Source organism: Fistularia commersonii, chromosome 5 (genome assembly GCF_037954325.1).
Source record: "Fistularia commersonii isolate RoL2024-O1a breed Wild chromosome 5, RoL_Fcom_v1.0, whole genome shotgun sequence".
Taxonomy (NCBI): Eukaryota; Metazoa; Chordata; class Actinopteri; order Syngnathiformes; family Fistulariidae; genus Fistularia; species Fistularia commersonii.
In genome coordinates this window covers 4,187,337-4,202,500 of record NC_141288.1, presented here as the reverse complement: position 1 = coordinate 4,202,500, position 15,164 = coordinate 4,187,337, and the positions used below count along the sequence as shown (strand labels likewise).

General features: G+C 49.3%; 1 protein-coding gene across 16 annotated transcripts in view; it reads left to right on the top strand.

The window, feature by feature from the left end:
* celf2 (cugbp, Elav-like family member 2) overlaps positions 1-15,164 on the top strand; it is a 193,208-nt gene that overhangs the window by 152,151 nt on the left and 25,893 nt on the right. For all 16 annotated transcript variants that reach the window (XM_086146556.1, XM_086146561.1, XM_086146562.1 and 13 more), the window contains 2 exons: positions 3,731-3,865; positions 10,030-10,109. In XM_086146556.1, the coding sequence (XP_086002682.1) occupies positions 3,731-3,865; positions 10,030-10,109 (215 nt within the window). The remainder of the gene's footprint in view (positions 1-3,730; positions 3,866-10,029; positions 10,110-15,164) is intronic.

Below are 15,164 nucleotides of genomic sequence, written 5' to 3'. Positions count from 1 at the left end.
TGTCTCTCTCCCGGTGAGGCTGGGAGACCATAATATGAGGATCTCTCCCAGTTTTACAGTAACCGGGCGTTTTGACACTACATGTGGACGCCATTTTTCAATCTGACCCCGCTGACCTCTCTAGAACTTTCTAGAACCCGCTAACCATTTTCTTCAAGATCGACACCGCCGTTCATAATACATTAGCCTCTTAATCTACGTCCCGAGACGGAAAACACAATAAGAGCGCACCATCCGGCGGAGACGGAGAAGGGGATCCCTATAAAAGCTGCCTGCTCGGCTGAAATATGACAGCGGGCGTCTTCATCGGGCATAACGTCGCCGTAACGACGGCGGAACTTAATAAAGCGGCCGCCGCTCGCCAGTGGAAACGCTGAAATATGGCGTGCGGCGGGGGGAGGGGGGTAAACGTATCCATCCACTTAACGGTAATGACCTTTAATAAACCCTGTATTAGAGCCGGTGTAACGGTGATGAACGGCGGCGGCGGCGGCGGCGGCGGAGGGGTTCATCAGTTTAGCGAGCGAAGGAGATAAAAGAGAGCGTTATTGTCTGAAAAAAAAACAAAAAGATGAAAGAAAGTTTTTTTTGTTTTTTTTTTATCTTTTTGTTGTTGTTTGCCTCCGCCGCCGCCGCCGTCCATCCATCCGGCTCCGATTTATCCCAGAATGCAAAGCGCCCCCCCCCCCACCCTCCCTCTTCGCTGGATCATCCCCGGAGCTTTGTGAGCCTTAGCGGCCCCGGGGAGAGGAAAAGGAGAGGGTAAAAAAAAAAAAAAGAAAAGAAAGAAAGAAAAAAGAGAGAAAACCTGCAGAAACAGTCAATTGTAATGATATCTCCTCTCTTTCTTCTCCATCGACACACAGTAAATTAATTACATTGCTGTTAGACTTGTGGTAATCTTCCTCTGGAGTGATGCACACACACACACACACACACACACACACGTACACACACTCACGCACAAAGGCTTTTTTTTTTTTTTTTCCCCTCCTAACAACCCTTATCTTGGCGGAGCATCCCGATGTTTTTTTCTTCGTCTCTTTTTTTTTTGTAAAAAAAAAAAAAAAAAAAAAAAAAAAAACACACAAACAATTCAAACGGGCAAAAAAAAAAATAAATAAAATAAAATAAAATAAACAAGTGCTCTATTGATTTCCCAGAGTGCAACAGACCGCTTATCTCTTTCGCCTCGCAGTGAGCGCCCACCGCTTCCCTCATTAAAAATGAATTGGATTAGCATTGCATTGAATGCGGGCGGGCAGGCAGGCGGGGTCGGGGCGTTTGCGCGATAACGTGCGTGCGCGTGCGTGCGTGCATGTCTATACGTGTGTGTGTGGGTTTGGATTTCACACTAATTCACACTTAACCTCGCGTCGAGGGAGTGGGAGGGGAGTTTCTCACCGTTACCTGCGTTACCTCACTCCCAGCATGGCGGCGTTTTCCAAGATTGCGTCGGGAGGAGGAGGGATTGTGTCGGTGGAAAAAAAGGGGTTTCGGGGGGCAGAGGGTGAGAGAGGACGCAGCGCCAAGTCTCAGCTAGCGGTCGGCGTTGCGGCGATAATGAGACATTGATCAGAGCATCGCAGATGGCGTGATGAAATCCGCCGACTCCTGCCTGCCTCCGTTCGTCTCCTCGCTCCTCCTTCGCCGCCGAGCGATTCTTCTGACTGCTGTTTTGTTCCGTCTGTCTCGCTCCTCCGACGTTTTCTTCCCCTCCTCCGCCACGCTTTCATCTTTTTCCCCTCCTTCCCCCCCCCCCCCCCCCACCCTTTGTTCTTCCTCGCTCTTTTGTCTTTTCGAGTTTCTCTTTTTTCGCCTCCCTCCCTCAAAAGTCTATCAACTTTTGTGTCGCCGGCGTCTGGGGTAAAAAAAAAAAACAACAAAAAAACAAAACATCGGGTTCCGGGACGATGAGGGCGTTTCTTGCGTTTCTTTTCTCTTTCCTCTAACAATAGATTGATTGATTGATTGATTGATTGATCGCTTCCGAACCGACGTTACACAGCCCGTTACGCAAATACAGGCATTTAGTTTTTCGTGTTTTTTCCTGTCGCCGCCGCTCAGAAAACATTTCAAAAGTCTTGATGACAGCTAAAGCCTTCGCTCACCTTTCATAACTACCTAGCACACGATTAGCTTCACCTGTGTGTGTGTGTGTGTGTGTGTGTGTGTGTGTGTATGTGTGTGTGTGTGATCCAGATTAGTCTACGGTACCGGATCTATTCAAGCCTTTGTTTACTTTTTTCTGGCTAGCGTGCAGTTGGTTAGCCACAGAGACGCTAACATAATTGATCATCCACTTCAGGGGTGTCAAAAAAAAAACATACCGTTTTTTTACTCCATACCGTATTCGCCTTCCCATATTTCTTGAATCAGCCTCCATCTTCATCAACTTTTCACTTCCTGGACATTTGGGGATCATTTGTATTTGTCAATTCCACTACAAGTGGATACACTGCAATCTAATGGCGGGACGCTGTCACTTCATGGGTAACATAATCTGCACAAATTATGGGAAATGCAGTTTATGGTCAATGCACGCATTTGACTTTTATTTTAAGACGTTCATGTGGGCTGCATATAATAATGTGGCGGGGCCACATTTGGTCCACGGGCCTTGAGTTTGGCATAAGTGATCTACTTGCTTGTGGCTAATGTTAGCATTACAGATGTTGTTGATCTTCTTTATCTTGCCAAATCGATTCTGGGTCATTTCCATAGCCAGCTAGCTCACGGTTAGCTTCACAACACTAATATGACAAGCTACGCCGCTATTAACCGTGTGTGTGTGTGTGAATGTGTGTGTGTGTGTGTGTGTGTGTGTATGGGGGTGTTTTTGTTTGTAATCCGGCAAGCTGGATACCACAGAGACACTACATATCTAATCATCTGCTTTCCTTTGGCTAGCGTTAGCGTCATGTTAGCATCATGTCATACGGAAAATGATTAGGGGAACGCCTTCACCGTAGAGATTATTTCCTTTATCCTCCCTGCTAATCCGGGGCTCTAAGTCCGATATCTAATCTATCAGAGCCCTTGCTCACCTTCAGATGGCTAGCCATCTTACGGTTAGCTTCACAACACTGCTATAACAAGCTACGCTGCTACTGACTGTGTGTGTGTGTATGGGAGTCTTTTTGTGTCATCCAGTAAGCTGGATCCCAAAGACACGCTAACATAGCTGATCCACTTACTTGTAGCTAATGTTAGCATCACAGCTGTTGTCATACGGAATATGATTAGAGGAACGTAATCGGCGAGATTATTTACTTTCTCCGCCTGGCTAATCCCAGGCTTTAAGTCTGCTACTGTATCTATCGGCAGGATTAGCTAGCATTAGCCTCAAAGATATTTGCTGTCTGTTCTTATAGCTTTATGGTGGGAAAACTATCATGATTGGTATAAAAATGTCTTGCAGATGTTAGCATAGCTCTAGTTGAAAAATTTCTCACCGCTAATCCCGATTTAAATTTCAGCCAATCAGGCGCAGACCTGACTGTATTTGTTTATCTTTCCATAATTGAAGCTGCAAATAGGCACATCATGGCGCACCGTCAGCTAGCTCAGCTGAGCTAAAATTAGCTTTTTGAAAAAAAACATCAACCTCACTAAGAAACGCGACACGGTTTCCACTCCGGTTTCCACGTCAAACTGTTACCGTGGATACGCCACACGTCCCGAACGGCTGTCAAACCGCTCACCTCTCCTCTCTCCTTCTCCCACCCAGCGGTCGAAGACAGGAAGCTGTTCATCGGCATGGTGTCGAAGAAGTGCAACGAGAACGACATCCGGGTCATGTTCTCCGCGTTCGGCCAGATCGAGGAGTGCCGGATCCTCCGAGGCCCCGACGGGCTCAGCAGAGGTTGGTGTCGCTTCACCTCCATCCGCGCCAAACTTCGCTCCGCACGCGAATACGACCGCCCACAACAGCCTCCAGAAGTCGCCGCCCCACCACCAGCTCCGCTATCGCCTTGAAGGAATCTCGCGACCCCTCCCCCCCCCAAAAACTCCACCCTCGGGACAGGAAGTGACGCGGTTCATCTTCACGGTTTATCACCTTAGGTGCAAACACGAGGCGTAAACAGGTGTAGAACCCCCTCCTACCCTCGCTTGTGTCGGGGACCGTGACGATGTCCGTGAAATCTGGAACGCGTTCGTGTTTGGAACGTCCCCAGACAACCTGGGGATTTTTTTTTTTTTTTTCTTTTCTTTTTGGCACATTCCGAAGCCAAATCCGGGAAGATGCGATGTCAGACTGTCGGCGGGGTCACCGCCGCCGCGCTCGCTGTCCGTTCAGATGTTTCCATATCAAGGGACGCAATTAGTCACGCCAACGGTTTTGTTTGTGCTGTACATTGTTTGGCACCGAAGCGCTCGTGCTGGCGGGGGGGTCACATGACTTACCCTGGCGGAGGTTTTGCAGGGGAGGAGGCGTGGTGCTCGGCTGAGTGAACGCGATTCGTTTTCAAAACAGAGCGAAGTGCGGCAGGACGCGGACGTGTCTGATTCCTGGCCACTAAATTCCGCATTCCAGCTTTGCTATTCGCCACCAGACAATTCATCAGTGTTCCGGAGAGGCCTTCCAGTCGGATAGATCGATTGATCGATCGCTTAATCGTCGATTAATCGATCGATCAATCAGAACACGCGCGGCAGGATAGGCGTGATTTGTTTTCAAGAAAATGCACAAGCGGACGCTAATTCTAAGTTCCAGCTTTGCTTTCTGCCGCCAAACATTTCATCCGTGTTTCGGACCTTTTGGTCCGGAGCCCTCGGAGAACCGATCGACCGATTAATTGATCGATCAATCAGAATGTGCAGGATATTTCTCAGCGGGATACGCATAATTCGTTTTCAAAATAAGAGGACCGGCGGTCGTTTCTACTTCCTGGCCGCTAACTCTACGTCCCACCTTTGCTTTTTGCCGCCGAACAGTTAATCGGGGTTTCCAAGGGGCCTTTCAGTCTGGAGCCCTTGAAAAACAAATCGATTAATCAACCGATTAATCAACCGATTAATCAGAAACTGCGAGATCTGTTCTCAGCAGGAGACGGACAATTATTTTTCAAATTAAGAGCAGGTGCAGACATGTAACGTTACGTACCTGCTCCCCTTTTTTGCCGCCGGATGTTCAATCTACGTTTTCGGAGGGGGTCTTTCAGTCCGGAGCTCACGCAGAACCGATCGATCGATCGATTAATCCGATCAATCAGAAGCTACGTTCGTCCGTCCGCTTCCCATAACGAGGTCAAGATTTCCTTCAAGGTCTTTTATTTGTTTATTTTTTCGAATCGAGACGAGTCATGCCGAGACGCCACCGCCGGCGGACGCCATCTTGGGGCTGTTGTGGTCACCGCGGAAACATGCTTCTCCTTTTTTTTCGCTCTATATATCTCCTCTCCCTCTCTCCTTTTTTTTTTTTACCCCTCCCTCGCTCTCTCAGCCTCAGCCCCCTCCCACCCCATCACCCCCCCCATTACCCCCACCCCTCATACCCCCCCACCCCCACCCCTTCTTGCCGTCCTAGTTTAGCCCCGTCGTAAGTCACCCCGAGAAAACAAGCGCCGCCACAGGAGCGAGGTGAGGGTGGGGATGCGCTCGCCGATCGGATTTATGATTGAACAGATTCCCCCTGCGCCCCCCCCCCCCCCGAACCCCCTCCCCGCCCCTGATTCTCCAAGAAAAAAAAAAACGTCAGTTGAGAAAAAAAAAAAAAAAAAGGAAATCAAAAAGTTGCATGAGGCCGTGGAGGGATTCGATCAAACCGAAGGCAACTTCAGAGATGGAACTTTCGCCGAGACTTCCATGATGAAAAGATGCCCCCCTCCCAGGACTCCTCAAATTTCTGCTCTCCGAGGATGAGGAAGAAGAGGAGGTAGAGGAAGAAGAGGCACCGGGTGCTTCACTTGCCTCTTGGAGTCCGGGCACGTGGCATCCCGATCGGGTTTCTCCGGACGAAGCGGGGCTTTATGGAGACTTCAGTTCGATCCAGAGGTGCAGAGGTGGCCTGGGCTACCAGGGGGCCCCCGGTCTGAGCCCGAGGTGCAGAGCTAGTCCGGTCTACCAGGGGCCCCAGTCTGACACCAAAGGCACAAAGGAGGTCTTGCCCCTTGGTCTGACCTAAAGGTGCAGAGGTGGTCCAGATCCCTGGACCCCGAGGTGTAGAGGTGGTCTGGGCTACTAGGGGCCACGGTATGACTCCAAGGCACCAGGGTGGTCTGAGCGCCTTTATGCTCAGGTGGTCCGAGCCCCCGGTCTCCGAGGTGCAGAGGTGGCCTAGGCTACCGGGAACCCCAGTATGACCCAAAGGTACCAGGATGCCCTTGCTCCTGGTCTGACCTCAAGGCACAGAGATGTTCTGGACCCCTGAACCCCTGAGTACAGAGGTGGTCCACTCCACAGGTGGCCTCAATATGACTCCAAGGTACCAGGTCGGTCTGGGCCTCTGGTCTGACCTCGAGGTACAGAGATGGTCTGGACCCCTGGACCCCGGTATGACTCCTAGGTCACAAGGTGGTCCAAGCCCCTTGACCCCTGTGTGCAGAGGTGACCTGGGGCAGCAGGGGCCCGGGTCCATCCAGAACCTGTTTGGTAAGAAAACAGCAAATAGCATCTCGATCAAACATCGGTGATGTTTTTGCAACTGACGCAAAAATAGCAAGCGAGGGATGAAACCCCGGACCGGAAGAGGACAAAAGATGAAAACAACGGCGGATGTTAGAAGTCCAAAGAGTCCGGATCCGTAGTCGTGCTGACCTCGAGTTCCACATCCAAGGTTCCTCGCCGTCCCATCGCCGTCCCCGCCCTCTCATCCGGAGGCGTCGGACGCGAAAATGTATTCGCCGCGAACAGCCGCGCCGTCGATTGGCAGACGGGCGGTCCTGGCCGGCCTCGCCGCCTTCTGGACGGCGGAGCTGCCGTCACGCCACCACTTCGCACCCAGTCTGAGAGGTTGGCGGTGTCACACCTGTCACCGAGGAGACGGCGCGAAGACATCCCGGCTCCCTTCTCCTTACTTCTTCTTCATCTACAGCGATTTCCTCCTCTTCTTCTCCGCATTGCTCGGCTAAAAGGCGGACGCCAACGCCGGCGATTTATTTATCCATCCGACGCCATCTTCTCGGACGTTCCCGACAAACTTTTTCACCGCGTTCCGGTTTGTTTTCGCGTGACGCGAACTGCATCCCCTCCTTCTCCCACCCCCTCCTTTTGTGGTCCCCCTGTGCTGAGGAGACGCCGAAAACCCGAATTCTCTGTCCTCCTATCCCTCCTCCTGTCACGCCAGCTGTCACTGTCACCGTCATGCCGTGGATGTGTGTGTGTGTGTGTGTGTGTGTGTGTGTGTTTTTATTTCCCCGTGCTCGTCGAAATTGTTATGGATGTTTTACCGTTCCCTCTCTCTCTTTCTCTCTCTCTCTCGTTTATCAAGGTTGTCTCTTACTAGAACCAGATTTAAAAAAAAAAAAAAAACTCAAACCCCCATGATCCTTTGCTCCTTCCAGCAGCACCACCTATTTCTGTCTCCATGTCCTAGAATCCTCTCTCCCATCAATTTGTCCTCTTCTTCTCTTTTTTTTTTATTTATTTTCCTCAGACATCCTACACCAACACACACACACACACACACTCCTCCTGTCCCTGTTTTCTCCTTCCATCCCCTCCTCTCGTTTGTCCTCATGAATATTTTAGATGCGACACCCCCCCCTCCCCCCCCCCCGCGGCTATGCAGTTGGACTAATCCGACCCAAGAACCCCCCCCTTAGTCCTAGTTCTGGTTCTGGACTGTGTGCGTGGAGGGTGTAAATCGGTCTCCCGGGAGACGGATGCTGCCCCCACCGTCGCCCCCAGGGGGCGCCGTCTGCCGAGCACCCGTTAAATCTGCGGTATCAATCGGAAGAGCGCCCGCGTCTTCCGCCGCTATTAATAAAATATGGATCGCACCACCAGCGGAGGGGCCGGCCGGGCCTGGGGATCTAGCCTACTTTCATTAAAGGAACCGCTCGGTTCTCCGAGCCGACAACGGAACGCGGCCCGCGAGGTATTTTTGGAGTTCACGCCGCCAAAACCGGCTCGCCGGAGATCCCCCGATCCGCAGGAGGGTTTTTTTTTTTTTCTGATCTCCTTAAAGCGATCCGATCGGTTTCCCGGCGCGGATCAATCGGTGTCGCCCGGCGACGGAACCCGATTTAGACAGGGAGGGGGAGGGCGGGCTTATTCCGGGGCTGAATCGGGTTCTGGGGCAGACGCGGCGCAAAATAAGAAGTGAAACGGCCCGTCTAAAATAGGCCGTCCCCTGAATCGGTCGACCCATTTTTTTTTTTTTTCGTCCTATCTACAGTAGCATCAGCCCGGCGGTGAAGAGGAGCCGCATCGGACTATTTACTGGGTCAGCACCGCTCAATCTGATAACCTTCAACCGCCACGCCAGCGCCGGAGCGCCACGGCTTATTATTTCCACTCGGCAAAGAAGATAAAAAATAAAACGGAAGCGAAAGGGGGTCAAGATCAGCAGCGGCCGTAACATTGCGGCGTGCTCTCCCCCCTTTTCACGCTCGCATTTTTTTTTTTTTTTTTTTTTTCCCGTTACCTCCCGGAGCCTGGTTTACCGCGAGCGGCGAGTCGAGTCGGCGAATCAGGTCACTGACGTTTTAACCCCCCCACCCCGGGCTGTACCATTCTCTCCGTCCGAAAGTGCCCCACATGGAAAACTTCGGCGTCCGTTTTGCAGAAACGGCCTGTTGAGGCTAAAAACAGGAAGCGACCCGCGGCGAGGCTCTGACCGGGGCGCCTCCTCAGGGAACGTACCACTTTAATATGGCGGCGGGGGGGGGGCGGCGACCTCAGACTTGCAACTGATTGGTTCCCTCGTGTGTTTTCAAATTAATCGCCAACTTCGCGGCATGTGCTCCCTTTTTCAGGACATGTCTGCTCGCTGACATCCCCCCGCCACCACCTCCCGTGGGTGAAATCTGTTTTAGCGGCTAGAAGCGAGAGGGAGGGCGGTTGAAAAAAAAAAAAAAAAATGGCCATCCGTCACTCCCAGCCAAGGCGGCGTCTGATAGAGGTGGAAGAGGACAATGATCGCATCTATTCCCCGACACGTCCGCCCTTCATTTCCACCGTCTCACCCTTTCCCCATGCGCCGCCTCCTCGCCGCGCTCCTCCGTCCCATCCATCCATCCATCCATCCATCCATCCATCCATCCATCCATCCGTCCTCAACCCTTCTATCCTCCTCCCTCCTGCCCTCCATTTTCACTACCAAGATGGAGTCCATCCGATGACCCGGACTATTTGACTTTTCCCTCCCCCCCGCCCTCCTTGCGCCTCAAAAAACAAAAAAAATATATAGATGTGTTTTGGTTGTCAAGGCTAGGCTGTGCTAGCATGGCTGTTAGCATTTAACTAGCACCTGTGGTAGTTGTGGGTGTTGGATTAGCTCCGCCCATTTCCCCCCAGCTTCCCCCCGCTCTGATTGGCCGAGCCTGTCTCTTCTTCCTCTATCTCGTCGTCATCTGTGGAATGAATCCGTGTGATTTTCTATCTCTTCAACCCCACTCATCCACCCATTAGCCCCGCCCCCAAGCCACCACAAGCCCCGCCCACTTTTACCCACAACCAATATTATAGAAGTGGATGGCGAGGGAGTGGCGTGTGTGTGTGTGTGTGTGTGTGTGTTGGGGGGGCGGTTGGGTGGCAGGGAGGGATCGGTGGTTCAATGGTTGTCATGACACTCTGCTTGTGTTTTTTTTTTTTTTTGTTTTTTTTGTTTTTTTTTCCGGCTGTTGTTTCCACAGCGACCGAGAGCAAACTGTTGTCTGCCTGTTTCTCCGTATCGATCTCTGTTCTTCTGGGTGTGTTTTGGGTTTTTTGTTTTTTTTTTTATAACAACGACGTGTCCAACCCTTTTGTCCTGTTTTTGTTCTTTCTCGTCTTCCCTCCCTCCCTCCCTCCCTCCTTCCTTCTGCCCCCCCCCCTTCCACCGCCCCTCCCTCCATCCCCCCGCCCCCCCCCTCCCCCTTACAGGATGTGCGTTTGTCACGTTTTCCACCAGAGCTATGGCACAGAATGCAATCAAAGCCATGCACCAGTCTCAGACTATGGAGGTACTGTACTCTTCTCGCCCTTCCTTTCTTTCTTTCTTTCTATCTTTCTTTCTTTCTTTCTTTCTTTCGGCACTCTCGCTTTTTGCGCACCCCCTCCCCGCGCCGACCCCCGCCCCCGATCCCCACCCCACCCGCCGACGGACTCTACGTCTTCACGAAGCCGCGTTTTCTTGTTTTTCGTCCTCCTACGACACGTTTCGGGTTGACTTCCTTTTTTTTTTTTTTCCTCAAAGGCTACGTCACGTGCAAAGGTGAAGTCTGGGTTTTTACAACCCGCACTGCCGTGCACGCCAAACAAGCAGCGCAGGTTAAAGCGGCGACAAATGTGTTTATCGTGCAGGTACGCGGAAAGCTAGAGAAATTACCCAAACTTTGACTTTTCGTAAGAATAAATGGATAATTGAGTGAAAAGTTGAAGGTTTTTTTGCAGCGGGGTACAGACGACGGGGGACCATCATATACCACGTACTGAATATATCCGTGATATATACAGTTTATCTCTATATATGCAAATACAGCCAAATTTATATCCATGCTGCTGCCATACATCCACATATGTATAAATGTACGTACAAACATATATAGCTAAAAATGCGTATATGTCCAATTACAAAATGTAACAGAAATATCCATGTTGTTTTTTTTCAATAGTATGTATATACATAAATATATATCCATCCTTCTGCTATACATCCATATGTTATATATTATATTCATAATATATACATACATAGAATACAATTGATGTGAATGCAATGACAATAATCAATTTACAATTGATGTAAATACGAAAATAAACACATTGTATATCAATGCTGCTGCCACCGTATGTAATATATAGATATATGGACATAAGAAAGTAAAAGCTTCAATGTCATATCTGTATACACATTATGTATGCATAAATAGAGCCACAAGTATATCCATTATCATAATCTAATGAGGTCGACGTTAAAGAAACACACAAAAAAAATCTTACATTTCATTTAACCTTTCATCTAACTGGCACGAAAATATTCATATTTGACGTGTTTCATCTCGTTCTTAATGGCGTCACCATGGCAACATACAAATATAACCTTGAGTCGGCGTCACAGTGACGTCAGAGTTCATTCAGTGCTAAACAAAAGAATTTAATGTTCTTCATTTGAAGTTTTATCCAACTATTAGATGCGGTTTGTTCCGCCGTCACCATGATAACATCATAAAATTACCTCGATTCGGGGTAACGGTGACGTCAGAGTTCATTCAGTGTGAAACGAAGCAGAAAGCCCTTAGAGTTAAGGGGCTTCTAGGCGCGGGAACCCCATTTCGGCAGCTGTCGCCTTCAATTTGGCTCCGAAAAGGTCCAAACTTTGGCAAGACTGTCTTTAACAACAAAAAAAAAAGAAAGAGAAACAGCGGCACCTTTAGCACGGCAGTCGGCGCGGGTGATTATTCCGGGACCTCATCATCTTCGTGTCGACCCCGCTGGCGACGTGACGGCGCCCCGAATGGCGGGAGCTCCTTTTGTGTCCCTAATATTTTGGGGGGCGCCCTTGTCAACTCTGTCAGGCCGCTGACAGGGGCCGCTGACAGGGCTGATGATTGGAAGAGAATTACATGTTGTGGAACGTGCGCACGTGTGTGTGTGCTTGTGTGTGTGTGTGTGCCAGTCAGTTAAAAAAAAAAAAAAAAAATGGGTAATAACAGGCTATGTTAAAGACGAAAAAAAAAAAAAAGACGAGCGACGTTCACCTCCGTACCCCTTCATTTGAGCTGATCATTATAATCACGGGCGCCATTGATGGGATCTGACCTCCGGGGGAAGCGCGGAGGAAGCAGGAGTTCCCCCCTCTGCCAATCTGCACGCAAGAGTTTGTGTTTTCTTACTTTGATTTAATAATCTAACTACCATTATTCCCCCATTATTGTGCAAGGGGTTAGCCGTCGATGCCGCATTCACTTGGAGTCCCACAGAAGAGTGTGCTACGGTTACCACGGTGATAAAACAATCCAATAATATTATTTGTTTGTATTCACATTCCCGGGGGCTTGATATAACACAATCGGATTCTCACCGAGAAATAAGGTCCTTCTCACGCGAGCATCCAAAGGTGGCACTTGAAAAAAAACTACAAATATGGCAGACGGACAGACTGCCATATTTGCAGATTTGTTTCATATTTGTAGTTTTTCTAGTTTAGTGTGTAGTTTTACAATAGAATAGGCGGTCGTTTCAGGGGGTAAAATGAGCAGAGGGATATCGTCAATGTCAGGTAGCAGGGAGAAATCTTAATTGCATCCTGTACACCGTCACCATGGCAACATACAAGCACCCAGTGGTAAACCGATCCCCTCTTTGCTCAGCATCCATTCATTGACCATCCAACTGATGGTCAGTGAATGTAACACCACTGCTGGCTGTTTTCCTGGTCGGCCCTACCAAACGACCCTTTTTCACGAGGAAAAAGACGTTGTGAGAAGCGAGACGGGGGGTGTTGATGGCGGCGGCGGCGACAGCAGAACCTTTTGGGCGCCGTTTGGCTTTGGGCCGAATGCAACTGCAGCTAGTTTTGCTATGACTAGTTCAGTTTTACGATTCGGAAGTAATCACATTCGAACCAGGGAATGGAGTCAGGGTGTGTGTGTGTGTGTTTGTGTGTGTGTGTGTGTGTGTCTGGGGAGGGGGGGGGGCACAAGGCGGTGCTGAGATCCGATGGCGGCCCCCTGTCACTGTCATATCCATTCTCATTACGATGCGACATTCAAGTGCGCGTGACAACTTCTCACACACACACACAAACACCCACGCATGCACGCACACACACACACGCATACACACAAACACACACACACACCTACCTGCTGAATGTCAGTCTGTAATGAAGGCAGGTAATTCGTTGGCGAACCTCTGAAGGCCCACACTGAGCGAGGAATCAACAAAAAAAAAGAAAAAAAAAAAAGTCTCGCTTCATCGTGTTGATTTGTGTTTCATATTATTCACTTTTTTTTATTTTTCATTTGGCGCTTGCCTCCCCCTTCGCTCCCCCTCCACCTTCCCACAGCATCTCATCGAGGCTGATTTCCGTTCCTACCCACCTCCCCGTGTCTTGTTTATTTTTATTATTTCTTTTTTTTTTTTTCCCGTCCTACCCTTCATGACCGTAAAGGCCCGCGTTGCACATCATACACACACACACACACACACACATTTTTCCGCCGCTCTCAGACGGAGCTAAGTGGAGCACGAGGGACGAACCCGAGCGGCGTCTCCTTTCAAAACGCCTGACAAATAGATCCGACAGGCTCTTCGGCGGAGGAAGAGGAGGCGCCGGGGGGGAACCGGCTGCGGTTCTTGTCGTTGACGGTGTTCCCGACCCCTGACCCCCCCCTCCGCGAACTTAAAACGATTTTCAAAAATACTCTTTAATGGGCAAAATACCCTTCCCTTAAAAAAAATCCTGCGTATAGCATCCCTCACTGTATCGTGTTCTCACTGTATGGCGGATTTTTTAACTTTTTTATCTCTAATTTATAAATATTTGTATAAAACCCCACAACAACAATACTCTGCTCCATTCACTGACAGTAGGAAATCACAGAACTCAATTACTGTCGCTGCAATTTATGATTTCAGTCGTTTCTATGGAAAAATATATTTTCTAGAGCGGCGACCAACCAGAGCTTTGCGTTTTCTTACCCCGGGTTCTGATTGGCTCAGCGATTCTAGCATTATTCCCCGAGCTTAGCACGCATTCAGCATCTGACATTTGGCCTCGTTCATGTTCACGTTGACGTGCGATCGCTACTCGGATTTATTTATTTCAACCAGGCTGAGGAAGATGCTAACCGTCGTAGCAAAAAGTGCAACTTCTCCACCAGCTGTAGGCGCTACATCCTGGATTATTTCCGGGATTATTTTCCGTTATTTCGCGGCTACAGAAACTGATAGAACGGTTTGAGTTCTTTTTTTTTTTTTTTCAGATTTCTCTCTCCGACGCCGTCCGGGATGTGCACGTTCGGCACGTCTACAGTAAATTCAGAACTCTGGAAGGTTTCTAATGCGAAGTAGCGGAGCAGAGGGGGGAGCTTTAGGGCCGTTTGGAAAGCTGGGAGTTTCACGAGTTAAAAATTTCCCCTCGCATTTCCTCTTATTGAGCCGGTAAATCAAGAAACTACCAGGAGTGTCATGAACGAGCCCCGTCTTCATCTCCGCCACCTCCCCGGAAAACTACCTACGTGTTATACCTCCCCCCGCCAGTAGGGGGCGCTGCGAACAAATCGGCTTCACCGCAGACACTCAAACTCGTGATTTTTTTTTCATTCATGCATTTTTCGCTCAGGGTTGCAGGGCTATCGGGGCCAATTCCCGCTTTCCGTCATCAGGGCAGAATGGTTCGGTCCAGACGTGGATCGTACCATCCTCCACACCCCCTGTTTATTAGAATTGTAATAATCTCATAGAAAAGATATTCAACATACTTTTTCTCTCTCAGAGGATATGGAGTGTGTGTGTGTGTGCGTGTGTGTGTGTGGACATGTCAACGGACGTGAAGGGGCAAGGTGAGAGCCGCCGGCTCATTTGCGGAGCGTTCTAGAAATGTTCTGAACAGGTGTAATTACACGGTTACGAACCCCGGCGCTTCTGACGCCGCCGTTACACAGCAGGATGTTTAAAACTGGGAAAAAAAAAAAAAAAAAAGAAAACACCACCGGCAAAGTATCTGAGTTTAAAGTTTTAATGAGGACGTTCATCCGCGGTGTCATTACTCCTTATTACTTTGTAATATCACTGCAGTTCGGCCATTTGTAAATCCTTTTATATTAACCCCCCCGGACCTTCATATTTATTTGGCAATTTTTATTTCTTGTTTCTTTTTTTTTCTATTATTCTTCCTGATCCCTGGAGATCCGTGAGACCGGCTGAGAAGGCAGATCACGTGTCGCGAAGTGCGTCCTTGTAAGGGGGCAGGTTTTTTTTTGTTCTGGTTTTTTTTTTTTTTTTTTTTGGAAATTTTATAAAGCTTTATTTCATCACTTTGATGTGAGTCAATTTTTCAGAAGTCGTTTGCT